The sequence below is a fragment of the Macaca mulatta genome, chromosome 5 (genome assembly GCF_049350105.2).
Source record: "Macaca mulatta isolate MMU2019108-1 chromosome 5, T2T-MMU8v2.0, whole genome shotgun sequence".
In the NCBI taxonomy this organism is placed as follows: domain Eukaryota; kingdom Metazoa; phylum Chordata; class Mammalia; order Primates; family Cercopithecidae; genus Macaca; species Macaca mulatta.
This window is the reverse complement of record NC_133410.1, coordinates 154,800,939-154,819,633: the sequence shown is the minus strand read 5'-3', so window position 1 is coordinate 154,819,633 and position 18,695 is coordinate 154,800,939. Positions and strand designations below refer to the sequence as shown.

The 18,695-nt window shown below is 39.6% G+C and overlaps 1 protein-coding gene across 4 annotated transcripts in view; it reads left to right on the top strand.

Annotated features, from left to right (window-relative positions):
• Positions 1-15,927, top strand: part of SLC10A7 (solute carrier family 10 member 7) — a 256,440-nt gene extending 240,513 nt beyond the window's left edge. For 2 of the 4 annotated variants that reach the window (XM_078002306.1, XM_001098117.5), the window contains 3 exons: positions 11,045-11,190; positions 12,952-13,062; positions 13,367-15,927. In XM_078002306.1, the coding sequence (XP_077858432.1) occupies positions 11,045-11,190; positions 12,952-13,035 (230 nt within the window). In that variant the 3' untranslated portion in view covers positions 13,036-13,062; positions 13,367-15,927. The remainder of the gene's footprint in view (positions 1-11,044; positions 11,191-12,951; positions 13,063-13,366) is intronic. The other 2 variants (XM_078002307.1, XM_015139308.3) reach the window with 1 other exon arrangement.
• Positions 15,928-18,695: the final 2,768 nt, after the last annotated feature.

Genomic DNA, 18,695 nt, shown 5'->3' with positions numbered 1-18,695 from the left:
ATGTTTTCACATCCTGTGAGTATGAACATTAGCCAGATTGTCTCTTTAGAAGACTAAACAACTCTTCATTCACAGCCTAGAAAAGGAAAAAGTAATCTCACTACTTCCTGCTAAGTTTGTCTCCATAAACGTGGTGACCCCTCCTGGAAGACACAGCCAGTATTTGAACGAAGCCTTCATGGCTCAGTTCTTTAATTCACTCTTGAATTCCCTGTTTGCTAATTACTCCTACAATGCTGTCAGACAGGTGAGGGTGTACCTCATCTTCTGAGGCAGAAACCTCCAATTGGTAGAGTTAAATCTTTCATTGTCAGCATCTGGTGAGTCGGCTCAGGTCATTCATTAAACATCTTTTCCAATCAGAACATACCTGTTTCAAAACAGAAGTAACACCAGCTGCTCATTTTGGTCTCTTCTTGCATCTTTATTTACATAAAACTTTCAGCAAAGTGATGGGGTTACAGCCTGGGTAATTGAAGAATAAAACACAATTTTTAATTTTCCTAATGATCTAAAAATGGTCATCAACCAACCTTTATTCAGAGCAAATAAAAGCCTGCCTAGTAATAAGCATCTTTATTGAAAGGGGTATCGCTCTTGCTTTCAGACTTTTCTTGTGTAACTATTATTTTCCTTACATTTTACCCTCCATTGTTCTATCTTATTGAAAAGCACCCCTTGCACCACTTTTTTAGGGTTCCTAAGTACCCTGACAAATTCTTTTCCAGCATTTCAGGCACATAGCATGCAGAGGAACACCAACTCTGGAGCCAGTCTGTCTATATTCACACCCCAGCTATGTCCTGTTGCTAACTGTGTATGGCTTTGAGCAAATTTCTATTTACCTGCTGCCTCAATTTCCTTCTCTGAAAAGTGAGGATAACAGTGGTAGTTTCACTCATCATGGATGTGAGGAGTGGATGAGGTGATGCTTGTACACTCTCAGAACAGTGCCTGGCACATAATAAGTACTGTGTAAGTATTGGCTACAGTCAGTATTCTGCCTCACCCATAACAAATGAAAATCCAAAATATCTGTGAACTCTGGATAATGGCTTCTGAAGTCCTGTGTAAGGTGTGACTGCTGGAAGACTAGAATATGAATAATGCTCTCTTTTTTCTAAAGGACTTAGATTACTGGAAAGATCATTCCTTTTAATAATGGCCTTAGATATCAAGTTTATGACCTATCTTTGTTAATTTTCCTCCTTTTCCAGGCCTCATTCCTCTTTTTGGATAGAGGAATATTTTGGAATTCTGGTTTTGAAATATGAGGGAAGGCCAAGTCTCTTAGGAAAGTTTTACATAAACATCTATTTAACATAGCTGAATAGCTCCTGACTACATCAGAAAAGAAGTGTGAGCTTCCAGTCTTTTTAATTGTAGACAGGAAGGGGGGCAGGAGAGCAATAGGAAGGCTCGACAGGAAAGCAGTTTCCTAATGGGTAGCAAAGAGAAGGTTTGGGTCCAGTTTGTGCAGCATGTTTGGTTGACACGTCCTGTGTGGATTTCAACATGTTCCTTTCCCTCATATGCCACCCACAGAGATAACCCTAAGACACTTTTCAGGCTTCAGAGGTTGGAAACTAAAATTCCATTGATACATATGAGATAAACTGGTGCAAGATTGTCCTGTTTTCCTGCCAGAACTCAAGCAAAGGGGGTTTGTCAGACATCCCAGAGGTGCTGCTGTTGGCTTTCTATTTAGCAATTTGGAAATCCTAAATCTAAGTAGATTCGGTGAACCCAACCCTAGGACGCTGAGAAAATCATTAAAGAGCTCCAATTTGCATGTATCATTTAGCCGCACCTCATTTTGGATATGATTCTTTGTATAAAAAGGATAAAAATGTTCTCTTATGTGTCTCATAAAGCAACAGTAGAGGTTCCGATGCTGTGCTGGGGTCCTACCAAATAATTTGGCAGTTTTTAGTTAAAAATGGAGTAACACACACAAAAACAGGGAAGCAAGTAAAACATAAACCACTGGCAAGGGTAAGGCAGAACAATCTGCGTATTAAAATACCATAGAGAATTTGAGCAAAGGACCAGTCACTCAGCTGGGGGCAATGAGAGCAGGTCACGTGATCTGTGATCTTTTCCCCCTTCCTGGGGGACTCTGCAGAAAGTTGAGTTGCCAGCCTTTGGAAGGTTCCAGAATGGGTTTAGGGAAAGTCCTAGGATAGCCAGATTATGAACAGAACAGAATTCTGGGGGCTGTGCAGACTAAACCCACCTGGTCCAAAGAACCACATTGTAGGCTAGTGTAGGGGCAGCACCAGACTGATCTCACAGGCAAGTCATACCCACCGACCTGAAAGGAGGTGACCTTTCTTTTGACACCCTCTAAAAGGGAGAGAAAATTAAAATAACCAAACTGCTCACTGAATTCATTTTATCTAACGTCTTTTTTCATTTGACAGTGCTGCATTTTCCCACTGCCCTGTGTGATGATCTTGGTATTGGGTGGAATTGCTCTTTGCCTAACTTTGGCATGGTACAGTCTGTCTTGTCTCCCTATTAAATGAGTAAGAATGTAAGCTCCCATGAGGACAGGGAATTTTGATGTATTCACTGCACCGAGAAGAGTGTCCGGCACATAATGGATGAACACTTGCTATATACCAGACATTGTATATTATTTTATTCTTTATTTTTTAAAAATCCAAAAACTGACAAAGTGGTGCATTTCATACATGTAAAAACAGATTAAATAATAACTTGCCCAACCAAGGTCACACAGGTGGTAAATGGTGAACATGAGATCCAAACCCAGGGCTCTCCCACTTCTGCACCAGGCTTCTTAACTGCTACACTATTCAGCCTCAGGCACACTACTGGATATAATCAATGATAAATCTCTGCTTGGAACACAGCTATTCTTACTAGAAATTAGCTTGCTTTAGGATAGTCCTAACTGAAAGCCTTTTCTAACCAAATTCCAAAGGCCTTGTTTTACCTTATCAATGCATCATTTCATACTCTGAAAAATGTGTAATTGCCCTTTTGTTTAGTTATTTGAGATAAATCAGTGGCTGTGAGTTTGACTTTCTGTGACTATTTTGTCTCTGAAGGGAAAGTCTGTGTATGTGTGTGCATGTGTGCGTGTGTGTGTCCATGTGCACAGGCATGTGGGGTGGGTAGGGGGCAAAGAGATTGGCATTTGGTGATGTCTGAAGAATGGCTGTGTTCCTCAGTAGCAACTCCCCTCCTGGATTACACTATGCTTAAAGGGACCATCTATACCAATGAATTTTAAAGGCAAACATGAGCTTTTCTGAAAGATTCACTAAAGAGGAAGAAATAGAATTCAAATAACAGTGTTAGGACATTTGGATGGTAAACTTATGGATGTTTCTAACTAAGAACAAACTAAACAAAAGTGAGAAATCACCATGACAACTGAAGAGAGAAGCAACTGGATTCCAGATTTGCCAGCAGCTCTCTCCAGAACCCAGTGAAAAGCCTGAGAAAGCATTTAAATGGAAAACAAGTCATGTAAATTCAGGCAAATTAATCTTTGAAAGACAAAAAATGATCCAGGTGATTGGAGTATACGATCTCGTGCTAAGTGGGAAAGCAAATGTAATATTAGACTTCAAAAGACACAACGGGTGTTTTTCAATATACTTTCTTGCTTACTCCATACTTCAGTGCTCATTTTGAATTTTGTGTTCCTTGGTCAGTCCAGTTTCTTTCCTTCCTGCCATATCAAATGTATTTTTGCCCTGTGAAATATAATCCTCTCCCAGAGGGATATGTGAATGCATTGTCTTTAAAGTCTAGTGAAGCAACTAGTATTTGTTCTAAATCCTATCTGTCTTTTTCAACATAGGAAACATTACTTTAGCACCTATTCATAAATAACCAATTATTTGTGTATTGAGCACCAGCCCTGTGCTTAAACGTTGCAGGAAATTACAATAAAAATATAGTATTTTGCCTATGTTCAGGAAAAATCAAAACCTACACACAAGAAAATAATGACAACATCATCAAAGGCTAAATTATGTGATGCATCTAGAACGAGTGCCTTCATTCTTCAGAAGAATGAAGAAATCAATAGGAAAGCCACCTTCATCATGGAGGAAAATATAAGACTGAGCCTTGGTGACCCCAAAGGATTTAGGTATATGGAGAAAAATGACAATATCCAGGCAGGACTCAGCTTTAACAAAGATTAAAAAGTGCCAGCCCTGAGCCAGTGACAGCAATTGGCAAGTGAAAGTTTGGTTTAATGGAGTTAACACAGCTTGGAGATTAAAGGCAAACACACTGGGGTCCAGTTCTGCCTCCACTGCATACCAGTGTAGGCCATTAGGCAAGGTACTGAACTGCTCTAAACCTCAGTTTACTCATTTTTTTTTTTTTTTTTTTTTTTTTTTTTTTTGAGACGGAGTCTCGCTCTGCCGCCCAGACTGGAATGCAGTGGCCGGATCTCAGCTCACTGCAAGCTCCGCCTCCCGGGTTCACGCCATTCTCCTGCCTCAGCCTCCCAAGTAGCTGGGACTACAGGCGCCTGCCACCTCGCCCGGCTAGTTTTTTGTATTTTTTTAGTAGAGACGGGGTTTCACCGTGTTAGCCAGGATGGTCTCGATCTCCTGACCTCGTGATCCGCCCGTCTCGGCCTCCCAAAGTGCTGGGATTACAGGCTTGAGCCACCGCGCCCGGCCTCATTTTTTTATTGGAAAAATTGCCACCTACTTCCTAGGGCTGTTGTAAGGCTTAAAGGAGATGATGCAGGCAGAGCCCTTGGCATGCAGTAGTGCTTACATAATGGTGGTAGTAGTGTTTGTTTTTTACTAAAGTCGAATAAGTAGAGGATTTGATGAATGGGCACTGGAAAGTCATTGGAGTTCTTGGGCAGGGTACTGGCTTTAATGAATGTGGATTTGGGGAAGATTAATCTGGCTGTGATTTGTAGGATTGATGAGGGAAGAGTCTGAAGACAAGGAGTTATGTCAGAAGGCTGTAAGTGTAATCTTGGCTTAATTTTATGAGGAGCTGAATTAGGAAGATGGCAGTGAAAACTGAGGAGAAAAAGGAGTGGTAAATGAGGGAAAAAAATCTATAGAATTTGGTAACTTAATGTAGAGGTGGAAAGACAAATAGAATTTGTCAAAGATGATCCCCAAACTTTCGGTTGTAGAAAGCAGGTAAGCTAGTGACAGTAGGAGTTGCAGAGGACTGTGAGGGGCTGGAACTCACCCCTCTAATTGTATAAAGCCAACATGGTCGAGACAAATGCTGTGAGAAGGCAGTACCCAAGAAAGCAGGCACCTTTTCTGGGTTATTATCCTGATATCCCTACCGCCTAGACCAGTAACTCACATATAGCAGAAGCCCAAAAAGTATTTTGTTAATGAATGAATGAATGAATGAATGAATGGTAGGAATATAGTACACCTACACAAGTAAGTAAACTCTGAACAATAATGTAAAGTAGATCATTTTTATATTGTGAACAATAGAGTAGCTTCAGTGGAAGTTAAATAAAAGTCCGTATTTAATCTAAGAAGAAAAATGTCTGTTTCTCAAGGAAAAATAAAAAACTGTCCATCCAATAGAAAGTAGTTATTATTGAAGCTTGAACACTGATACAAAGGGAATTTTTTAATTCAGAGAACATAAAATAAACATATTTAAAATAGGAAAAAAACTTGTTCTTATACATATTGTTTTATCCTTTCCATCCTGGGTATAGGATAAAAGAAAATCCTTACTTGCTTGTTAGAAGAAAAAAGCTCTTACTTGAAGTTCCTACTTGGCAGATGTCAGTTGAAAGCTCTGCTTATGGAATATGCTGCAGTGTCAAACTCTGTTGGATAATTTTAGACAAATGTGTCATGTGTGACATGGAAATATGGCATGCTGTACATTAGTGATTTCCCAAGTGTTTGGATCAGGTAGTAATGTGCTGAGAAAGTGCTCTTTATCTATCCACACAGTGTACTTGTAGAGCAATGGGGAAATGCTTTTGGTGGAAATTACTTTAGTCAGAAAAAGAATCCATTTACAATATGTGCCTTCTAACATCTTTCAGACAATGCATTGTATTAAAGAGGCATTTTTTGATTAATGTTTTATAAACATTTTTCAGCATGACAGCTTAAAGTCCCTGTAAAATTGTAAATGCGCGCATAGTGTTCACTTCCATAAAGTCAAATGCCATCTCATAAAGTCTAGTTGAATCCTGTCAACCATGGTGACACAGAATCAGTACCTGGGAGCATTAAAATTAATTTGCTTCATTTATATTACTGCAGTGATAGGAAGATGAAAAGAGTCCTATATTTAAATTTTACTTTAAAAGGAAAACTCTTTCTAGTAAGTTTGTTTGGGTGTTTTAATTATCACTATTGTTTTTTCTAATTAACAAATGTAGTAAAAGTGGAGTGATAGTCTGCACAATAACTTTATGACAGAATCTGGAAAAATACAAGTTTATTCATTCAGCACACTCCTTTTGACCACCTACCATATGCTCAATGATGAGAAGAAACCATTGCTGACCCTAAGAAGCTTACAGCTTGGTAAAGGAAATGCACGAGAAGGAGGCAATGATAATAAGGGTAGTGAAGGTGAGGTTGGAATGTCCTGGCATAGGTCAGCATGGAGTAGAAAGGATCTAAAGGCCACCTTGGGACTTTGAGGATGGCTTCCAAGAGGAGGCAACCTAAGAACTGAGGGCTAAAGGATACAGAGGAGTTGGGTGGGTCATGAATGGATGATGAGCATCCTAGGCAGAAGGAGCTCAGGTGCAAAGGCCTAGGGGCAAGATAGAGAATGGCACGTGGCCAAGGATGGGTGAGAGGACCACAAGGTGCCCATCATGGCTGGAGCGCCCAGGTAAAAGAGCAGAGAAGTAGTGAGATTTAGAGTGAAAATAGTAAAAGTTTGGGGCAGGTCAAGAAGTCCTCTCATGCTCTTGTGCCACAGTTTAGGGATATCTCCTGTGTGATACACTTCTGCGTGATGTGACACGATCAGATTTGCACTTTAGAATGTTCACTCTGGTCACAGAGTAGAAAATGGCTTGGACAGGACAACTCTAAAGGCAGAGAGACTGGTTTGAGACTGTGGAAGAGGTGCTCTTAAACAAAGGTGAGGGGAATGGAGGTGTGAGTGGTCACCCATGTGCCCAGTAAGTTATGGAAATGCAGGGTTAGGTCAAATCCTGCTTCCCAGTATGTCTAGCCCTTCTACAGAGTACTTGATCAGTTACATGAGTTCTAATTGAATGAATAAGTAAGCAAGTGAATTAGTAAGCGAGTGAGTGATGAGGACAAAAGAGTGGTGCATTACATAGGTTTCTGGAATAAGAGATGCAGCTGATTTTCTCTGATTTGACATGAAGAGCAAATGTTGCCGAATTCTTGGCCAGCTGACAGAAATCACAGTATGGCAAGTGCAGTGGCTTTTAGCAGGTTCTCAACCTCTCTCAACAATTGAGATGACCCCCAAGTTTCCAGTTGTTGTCCAGATAGTGCTGCTAACAGCAAAGATGCCTTAGAGAAGAGATATTGAGTTCACCACTTCCAAATGATTGCCACCATAGCATGGAACCTCGAACATGGAAAGTGTTAACTCTCACTCTGTTTATCCCAACTTCTCTTTCTATTCTGACCTTGGAGAAACTGAAGATGTACCAAGTAGATGCTTGGGATTGCAGGGAGGGGAAGCAGGGGAGAGGTTGAAAGAAAGTAAGGAAAGAAAAGGTTGAGATAAATAGATTTAGAAGAAACTCTAATAATTGAAAAGGAAAGTAGATCATTGAATGATTGAAAAGTAAGGAAAATTTTAAGTCCATAGAGCAATGGAGGAGATGCTTTTGGTGGAAATTAGTCAGAAAAAGAATCCATTTACAATATGGGCCTTCTAACATCTTTCAGACGTGCATTGTCTGAAATAAAATAAAGTTTTCTAAAACAAGTAACATATGACTGGAGTCGCTGGAGTGGGCCTCCCCCGGGCGAGTGACTGGCTTGTGAATCCACCACGTGAGAGCGGCATAGAGAGGATACATGAAAGAGACTTGGACCGTGACCTTTGGGAGCTATTTTTTTCTCTGATATATTTTTAAACATATTTTTAACATTATTCACTTGTGGGGGTAGAGATAGGAAATTTGATTAATGACTAGCAAGAAGGTATTGCAGGCACATAAAATGATAGGGGGAAATTCCTATTTAATGTGACAAATTTCTGCCTCAGCTGCAAGTGATCTTGGATCCCTTCTCTTTTTCAAGCAAAGGGAATGACTGTCATACAAGGCAGAGTAAGAAAAGGGCAACCAGGGTCAGTCAGCAAAGCAGAAATCACCCTTGGAATACAGGGAATTGTATTGTAAATAGTGTTGGAAAGCTGAAAAGGGAAATGGCGACAGTGAGGGAACAGGACAAATAAATGCAGAAAGTAGCTGGAGCTGGGGGACAAGGGGAGGAAGTTAGAATTCTCAGAACCTAGAAGCTTGGAGAAAGGCAGCAGAGCGGGTTCTCAGACATCCGAGGAGGGGCACTGCCCCGCTGGTGCTGTGGCCCTCAGGGGCACGATGAGTTATAGGCTGGAACCAAGTACCCCTGTGCCAGTGAAGGGGCCTGGCAGGAAGCCCAGACTGGAAAGAAATTCCTCCTCCTCCTCCAGCCTTCCTCTGGGGCCCCTTGCAAGGAGCAGCTGACCAGGACAGGTGTTTGAAGAGTCCCAGCTTCCTCACAAGAGCAGTGAACAGAAGGGTGTGTTTGAAGGGGAGAGGTAAGAGCTGAAGAACCAGCAATGGCTGGAAGAGAACTTCCTAAAACTTGACATTAGGGTCCAAAGAAGGGAAAGATGATTTGTCCACCATAAGCTTCTTGAGGATCAAAGCTATGCCTTTGAATCATGGCTTCCTTGCCACTATTGGGGTAGCCCTAGCAGTTGCTTTTGACACATTTGAAATCACAGGGATGTGCTGGCGTGGGGAGCAGTGGAGCTTGACACCACACTGCCCCTGGAAGTGCTTCTGAGAGGTCTTCAAGGAGAATGAGTTCCGAAAGGATGGCTGGACTTGAAAGTGTTCTGCATGCCAGGCCCTCTCCCTTTTCACAGCAGCTGCAGTGCCTATGGCATCTGGAACTGACCTTACCTAATACAGGGAACTGGAAATTCAGGTTGCCTGAGTCGCAGTTTAGAACCTACCACTGAGAAATTTTCCTGACCGCTAGGTGCTTCAGTTTCCTCATCAAAATTTTTGTTTACTTATTGTAGCAGCAGCATCTGGGACTGTCTCTATGGCTTCCCTTCTGAGATCACTTAAGCTTGCTGATGAATGAATGACACAGAGCCCAGATTCTTAGCTAAGAATAGACAACATAGGTGGTTTAGCCCAGCAGCCTCATATCTGGCGTCAGTCCTCGAATCTGGGCTCAGAAAGTCCTGCTCTGGTCCTTTTTAGGGACAAAATATCATCATACTTCTATCACTTGCTCCCTTTAGCCTCACATTTACTCCACTCCCATCCCCCAATGTCTTAGCATCACCTCTTTGGGCCAAGGAATGAATAATGTTTCTTGGAAACAGAAGAAGTTGTATTCAGATTTTATTTTCTCATTGTAACAGCTTTTCAAAACTATAATATCAGATGCTGCTTTTCAGCAATAGATTTTTAAAGCTTATTTTTTTAAAAAAAAAAAAAAGGCCCTTCGTTTTTTATATTGCTATAAAGACAGAAACTGCAAAAAATCTAAGCATGTACTTTAGAAGCTCTCAGAGACTATGTTTGGGAAGAGTTAAGTGTTTTCAGTTTATGGCAATGATATGTGAGGCTGTGAAAAAGAAAGCAACCATGAAATACATTTTTGCATAAAGGTTTGAAATGTATTAGAAGGTAAAAATAATTGAAAAAGCTAAGCCTTCTTTGTTGTGTTCTAATAAAAAGTTATTTATGTGCCATCATTGTACACGGTTAGGAGCTTGGGTCCTTTTCAGAGGCTGTTATCAGAGAAACAAGAAAGCTAGGCTATTAAAGCTATTCAGTTGAAAAAGCTGATACATACATAGCACTTCTGAAGACTGTGGCTGCATTAAAGCAATTAGTAATAATAGACTGCTAGTGTCTGAATTGTGTTAGCTATAGAAGTTCAAAAGTTATGCACTATAGGCAGCAGCTTATAAAATATACACACCTAGCCCTTGGTATAATAGGATAGTAAACTCATGAAGTAGTATTCATTTGAGTTCCATTAAGACATTCACTGTGGAGTTTAAACATTCAGCCCTAATTTTTTTTTTTTTTTTTTTTTTGAGACAGGGTCTCACTCTGTCACCTAGGCTGGAGTGCAGTGATGTGATCTCGGCTCACTGCAACCTCTGCCTCCCAGGTTCAAGCGATTCTTCTGCCTCGGCCTCCCACGTAGCTGAGACTACAGGCGTGTGCCACCACGCCTGGCTAATTTTTGTATTCATCTTCCATAGACCAATCTGTATGAGCCTTACCTAATGATTGTAAAGCACTTTAAGATCCTTGGCCGAAAGGGAACATACAAATCCTTTATTAAGGTTCGGTTGACTAAAATGCCCTCCTACTTATAGCAGTGTATACCATACATTATCTTACCATATTTTTTTACTCTCAAAAGCAAGCTTTGGGACTTTGAACTGGTACCAGGCAGTTCTCCCTAAAGGCTAACAGGCTATCTCACTGTTAAGCAAGAAGAGATCCATTTTTAGCATCTCCCTCACCAATATTTTTCAGCCTTCTTAAAGAAACTCCATCACACACAGTCTGCTCTCCTCTCCTTGTTAGATAAGCTTCTAATTTGCAGTGAGAATTATTGGTACCCTTGAATACTGACCATTTTTCCACCTTATTCTAGTTAGAACTTTATGTAGTGAAAGGAAGATGTAAAGTTTTGGTGACCCATTTCAGACTTTCCCATTTCAGTTCTGTGAATAAACATGGGGAAATATGGTAATAACCTATTCCAAAGTTCTGATTTTGATGGAGTATGTCTTTAATTTGATGACAGACTGAATTTGCTTTAGGTTTCCTGTCTTCTTTGTTCAACAGGAATTCCGATGCTGAAGATCGTGTTTGCAGGCCATGAGCATCTCTCTTTAATATCCGTGCCCTTGCTCATCTACCACCCAGCTCAGATCCTTCTGGGAAGTGTGTTGGTGCCAACAATCAAGTCTTGGATGGTATCAAGGCAGAAGGTGAGTCACCAGAAAGATCTTATTTGGATCCAAGTGAGATTAAAGTGCTGTTCCTGAATCTGAACTGTTCATACACTTTAGATTTTGCTTGCATATCTTTGTTTTCAAGTACATATTTTCTTACTTCAATACAATAATAATGGTGCACTGATCCATTCCAATCTGAACAGGAGGGTTAAGGTTAAAGATCTTAAATTGTTATAAAAGACAGTTGTACTTAACATGCAGTTTTTACAAGCTCTTTTTAATTCATTCATATCGAAGGGCATATTATATGGAGTAGAGGTTCAGTAAATATACTCCAAATAGATACCTGCTCCACTCTGGTGCATACCATCTTTGCCTCACTCAGTCTTTCATCTGTGTCTTACTTCACATGCCTTTCCAAATAAGATAGAACCTGGCATTATCCAGATTGCCTACATTATTTTTAATTTTCCAGACATATAATAACCTATTTGTACAGCAAAACTGCATTTGGGCATTAAAAAATAAACTTTAACTAGCAAAGAAGTCCATGCAATGTTAATTTCACCACACTTAGAATCTTGTACTTATTAGATTTTTGTGGATTTCATTTCCTAAATTATCAACCAAAATAAGTAAACCAGGTGATTCACAAGAAGTTTGGATGATGCACATAATGTAGTAGCATCGATAGAACTGGCTCCTTCCCAGTGACTTGGACATACCAGGACTTATTTTGCTCTCTACACAAAGTAGTGACTGTTATCAGGAGATGTGTGGGAAGAAAAGACATCCAATGACAAGACCCTGTGTCATGTTCTTCATATCCTGAAAATGGGATGGCCACAGTACCACCTATTGAGCACTGTGTGTGCTAAGCACATCCTATCCTCTACCTGGTTCAGAGGATGGATTTTGGGCCTGCCTCCCTGGGCTCAGAGCTCAGGCTGCTGGCCTTCTCATCCTGTAACCTGGGGCATACTTTACTGAGCATCCTGTAGCTTAGTTTCTGCTGACTAATGATATCTACACCATAGGGTTGTAGAGGATTACGTGGTGAGTGTTTGATAAAGCTAGCTGCCATAATTATTATCATCATTGTTCATCATTATCTACAGTGATGTTCACTGCAGGCTTTGCTCTCTCCATTTTACGGGTTAGGAAATGGGCTCGGGGAGTTGAGCAGCTGGCCTGAAACCATGAGGTAGTTCAGCCAGTGCTGGAGTTAGGACTTGAACACTGGGCTATTTGATCCCCAAAATCTTTTCCCACACCATGATGACACTCCAGACAGAAGCGTAACATCACTTTTAGAAGGTTTGTCCTCAGCTCCCAGGATCCTACCTGAGAAGTTGAGCCCATCCAACATGTTCACTAATTCAGTTATTTAACAAAATGTTAACATAAAAAAGATTCCTCTTCTATACTGGGTACCACTCCAGCCTCTGAGCCTCCTACTCAGAGTTGGTTGTGGAGCAGTTTACTACCTTTTTCTTTCTTTTACTATTTATCCCCTTTGAAATTTTCTATTTCTATTTATGGCTTATGTTTATCAGTATGTATGCACATTGTCAGTCAGAATTTGTACATAAAAATTTTGACAAAGAACGAAGAAAATTATTTGAAAATCCTAATACTCATCAATATTATATAGCCATAGTGAACAGTAAATTAATCAGAGTGAATTTTTCTTCCAAACATTTAAAAGCTCTAGAATTTGTTCTGTAGACTAACAGAAGCATTTTCAAAAGGGAGACTAAATTGTACAATGTTGTTCATTTTTCCTTTGTGTAGAAACTACTCCAAACCAGGGGGCCACTGGCTAACTTGAATAATCCAGAAGGCTTGGAATATCTATCCATCAAATTTGGGCATTAAAATAAATACCAAGAGTCCATCCTCCAGGTATCCATGAGTGCCTCCTCTGCTTTGCACACAGTACTGATTGAGACCCAAGGCTACCGTCTAGTGCACAGGGGAACCATATGAGTAGCCAGGCCAGGTGCGGGAGGGGGAAATGACAGTCTGCTGGCCAGAGAAATGGGCAGGGAAATCTGTTTGTATCCAGAGGTTTGGATTATTGGTTTTATGATGCCATCTGGGTGGGCCTCTTCTTCCTTCTAGTAGCATAAATTATCTGGTGTTAATTGATGCTTTCACTTTGCTCATGGATACTGTCCAACTCTGAACATGTTTTCCTTCCTTGTAGGGAGTGAAGCTGACAAGGCCAACAGTATAACAAAGGAGATGGACTTTCTGTAGCAATGTATATATGTACAGGATTGTACATACTAGCAATTCTGAAGACTTGTACTTGTGAATGTTGCCTCAATGCATATTTTATTTTTTTACATAAAAATATGATATACTTGTTTAAGTGCCTTAAAATGTATTTGACAAGAGCGTTATTTCCAAAATATGCTTTGTTGATTACTGCCAGGGGTGATACAATATTTGGGGGTTTTTTTTTTTTCCTAATGTAGGAATCAGTCATGGTAAGTGACAAAAAGCAAACATGCTTTCCCTGCAGCACCTTTGTGCAATACAACCCTATAATAGTTACTGTAATGTTTGAAATGAGGTCACACCATCAAGAAAATGCCCTTCTGATGACAGTGAAAATTTCCAAAGTCTTATTCACGCATACTTTGATTTACTGTGTGATTCTTTTTTTCTACGACTGTGACATGCCTCTTCCTTATCAACTCAGCGGGGGTCATAGATCGAATAGATGCTGAAAAGCGTAAGATATATGCATTCCTTGACATCATTTTTAAAGACATTCCTTCAAATAGTTTCCACACAGAAATTCTTCAGTCCCATTATGAGAGACTGTGGCGTTATATGTCTTAAATTTATTATAAGCTGCTTCAAAGAAAGGGCCTGAATGTTTGAGTGATGAGTGAAATTATGTGAAATTTTGAGTTAAACTCTGCGATTTGATTTTCAGGGTCTTTAAAATATATCTTAATATGTTCTTCCTCTTTATTCAATAATTTCTTTCTTACACTTACACACTCATAATAGCCAAATATGAGGCACAAAAATGTTACAATCAGTTTGAAAGCAGCAACAATTAATGGTAGATTCTATTCACATTCCACAACCCAGACGAAAATTTTTTTCCTGTTACACAGATGTGCTGAGCACTTTCCAGATTGCCCCTGTTAGCCAAAAGCAGCCTGTTCCATCCTGGAATTCAGCACACTTAAGGCATTCGAGACAATTTATTAATGAAAATCTCCTTGGCAGATCTGACAAATGTTGGCAATATTTTTTAAAAGTTAAATCGTATTGCTCTTATGAATAAATGAAAATATAAAGGTCATAGATGCAAACAAATGTTACATATACACATTCTGTCTCACCACATGAAAAGAACATGCAAAACCATTTAATAACCAAAATATCAAGTAAAATCAGTTCCCAATTGGGCAGCAGCTTTCAAATGAGTATCCAATATTTGCTTCTGCTGTAACTGCAAGAACTGTAACTGGACCGAAGTAGAGAGTGAAGCCACGTATAGAACTACAGGAACACTTTTCTGTGTTTCCTCCATGCCGTCCTGTCACAAATTCTTACACGTCCTGTCTTGATTTGATAGACAATATTGGCATCCTGGGTCTCACTGAGGCCGTGCTATGTCCTCAGCAGCTGTTCTTTGTTGTTTTGTTGTTATGCCCACAACAAAAAATCATTCCTTAGAAACTTAACCAAGTTTATCTACAGTGTAAATTTATATTATTGTTACTACCAGGTCTCATCTTTTGTCAATGTCATTGAAAGAAATTTCACGTGAGTTATTCTCAGTGTGAATTTTAAGGCTAATGCCAGACCCTGCAAAAATCTGTGCTAACCAGGCTGTAGTATACACTGTTATAAAGAATTTTACTTGTGTCTAAAACTACAGTCATTTTGCTTAGGTAATTGTGTTTACCTATGGAGCACAGAAAGGCTCTTATGTTTTGTTCCTACAAGTTTCTTTGAATTTTGGAGCAAATGGAAATGTCTGTCTTTCTGTCATCTATCTGCCCTATCATAAAAATCTTTCTCTCTAACATTAGAATACTGATCCCCGCCCCCAACTTATCTACCTCTATTGTCTAACACCTATAGTAGGTGTGATCATGGGATAAAATTCAACTGAAAATGCTATGATAACATTTTATCTTTTGCTTTAAAAAATGTGTTTTGTTTTCAAATAATCTTTACATAGTGAACTTTGGTGGCTTTAGTGATAATGTTTATGCCAATTTCTTTTTTTTTTTAACACAAATTCCTTGGCATATTTTTTCATAAAGAACAAAAAATAAAATCAAAATTTATTTTTAATTCATGCTTATTGGGATTTAATTATTCAGAGCTTAAGTATTTTGTTACGTTTATACACTGCAGAGCTATCTGTTTTATGCATTTATTTTGTCTAAACGTATTTATGAAAGAAATACATTAGATTATATTTATGTTTACTCATTTTTCCACCTGGATTTTTTTTAATGGTTGTTACAAAATTTGATTTTTTAATGGGTGATAATGTTGGTATTTTCATGTTTTTTCTTAGTATTAAAATTTTTGTGGGTTTTTAAAAATTCTTCCCTGTTCTGTTAAAAATTAACACACCTCTAGCTAATGTTCAGTGTTTGTTTATGCTAAATACCAAATTTTTTCAAAAGGATTGGTTAAGTAATAAAGTGGATTATTTATGATGACTGGAAGATGAAAATAATTATATGATTAAACAAAGAAATGTTTCAGAAATCACAAAAGAAACTGTGGCTTATTTTTAGTCTGATTTCAGATGGCCTTGTGATGCTTTCCTAGTGTCTTTAGATGTCTCTTGATTCATTGCAGCACCGTTCTATCGTTTGTCGTTACATATACATAAACGTCCTAGTCTCCTGGGCATTTCTGTGAGTACCTCCACCACACCATGATGTTAACATCTAGAGGTAGCCCTTGCCTTTTTATGAGAGATACTTTCTCTGCAGCAGGGTTTAGGACCAAAAGGAAAACATACGCAGCAGAAGGGACAAAATGTAGATGATCTGAATTTCAGTTTTGAGAAATAGGAATGATAAACTTTATAGTGCCATTCCCAACCCCGGTGTTTCTTTGATGAGCAAGTTACCCTGTATAGAATTGCATACCTTTGTGTTCTTGTCTTTGCTGTCTTCTTGGCATAGAAATCCTCTTCCCCTGGAAGCCTGACAAAAATGTCACCTCCTCCATGAAGTCTTCCCAAGCCAGTGCCAGACTTGCTTCCTTTGATGTGTCCTTACAACATGTCCCTCAAGTCTTCTAAAACCTCTGCGTAGTTTAAATTGCTGTCTCCTCCAGTGCAGTAAACATTTCTGTTTTCCTACTGTGCCTCACAAAATGCCTAGCTCAAAGTAGTAGCCAAAAATGTGTATTGACTTTTCAGATAGTGATCTTAATAGGTAGGACATGAACCATCACAATTACAAGCACTCTTCTCTATATTGGGTATTATTAATTTATAAGGAAAACTGACTCTTTTACTACAATTCCTATTGTGAATAAACTGTGAAGCACTGCCTTGTGCTCCTCATAGGAATATATTACTTCATAGCTGTGTAAATACTAACTCTCCAAGGCAAGACTGCAGGTGTGATATGCAAGCAACTTTCATCTTGCATGCCTTGACAGAACAATAGACCCTCAGTAATTTAAGCTAAATCAAGTTAGATCAATCTGAATTGATGAAAGCTTTATATACATAAAAAATACAAGATTTCCTTATAGAAATTCTGATGTACTTACTTTAAAAACTAGATAAAAATTATCATCATCATTGGTTTGTATACAGACAATATATGAAAGGTCTTGTAAGATTTTCTTTAACAAATCTTAGTTGCACTATAGGACAGTTTTTCCCAAATGTGAGTAAAATGCAAAACCCATTTAAAGGGAAAAAAACTTTTGTAGACTCTGGAGAACTTCTCTTCAAACCTGATTATGAGAAACTCTGTTTGAACTCTGTGTATTGAACTCTGTCACTCTAACAGGGTGCAGTGTGGTTGTCAACACGAGTGCAAGCAAAGGCACTGAAATCACAGGGCCATGCTGAATCATAGGGTCCTCATCCAAATGACCTGAAATGGGCTCTCCCAGCTCTCCACCCACTCCTGAACTCTCCAGCATCTCAACTCCACGGCTGTTCTCTTCCGTGCACCCCATCCACCCAGACATGAAATTCAGCTCCAGTTACTTGATCGCTACAGAAGTCTCAACACACTGAATGTCTGGGGATGTACAAACCTTTTTTTTTTTTTTTTTTTCCTGAGATGGAGTCTCTCTCTTGTCGCCCAGGCTGGAGTGCAGTGGCATGATCTTGACTCACTGCAACCTCCACCTCCCGGGTTCAAGCGATCTCCTGCTTCAGCCTCCCAAGTAGCTGGGATTACAGGCACTTGCCACCACGCCTGGCTAATTTTTTGTATTTTTAGTAGAGATGGGATTTCGTCATGTTGCCCATGCCAGTCTCAAACTCCTTAGCTCAGGCAATCTGCCCACCTCGACCTTCCAAAGTGCTAGGATTACAGGCATGAGCCACCACACCCAGCCTGGGGATGTGCAAACTTAAATGACTACTGGACATCCTGCTCCTGCCCATTTCCCAGCCACCTGCCATCTGGAATTTCTCACTGACCACCCCTCCCTCCCCAGAGGCTCCGTCCACCCTCCCTGTTACCCACTCTCCGTGCCCACCTCCCATCTTTTCTCTTCTCTCCCCAATCCCAAAATTCACACAAGTGTGGCTAGCTCTGTTCATTCTCTAACTTTCCAAATGTGCTCTAAGATCTATTTGCAATGGCCATGGGAAGCCTGAAAAAGCCGTCTTCCCCGAGATGCCTATATAACCTGACAAGCATCATCACTTCCACTTCCCTCTCATCTAGGCGAGCACACGCTTCTGAACTTGGAATGAGGCAGTATGAGGATTCAGGTATGTCCCGCACAAACTGTACCCTAAATGTCAGGGAGAGAGAAGGGAGTATTTGACTTTTAAGTACAGCAGAAAAACAAGCAAATGATATAAATGGCTAATTTATAGAAGACAAAATAAAAATGGATAATAGACATTTTAGAATATACAAACTTACCATGGATCAGAGAAATGTACATTTAAATGAGATACTATTTTTCACTTATGAAAAAGATTGACAACAAGTTTAAAGTTTCATAATATTCAAATACTGACGGAGTGTGGAAGAGGGCACTTCTGCCCTGTAGTGGGACTATAAATGAGATGGAATGTGTGGTGGGCTATTTAACACTACTATCCAAAGCTTAAATATATGCACCCTTCAACCCGACTCTTGCATTTCTGGGAGTCTACCCTGCAGAAATAAGTGCACAAGAGTCCATTGACAAGGATGTGTTCAGAGTATTGGTAAGACCAAAAAAATCACCCAAATTCCCCCATTCAGGGAAGTGTTTAAATAATCAATGGTGCATTCTTTAGAACATTTGGACCCATTTAAAGGAATAAGGGTAGACTACCTTGGAATAGCAGT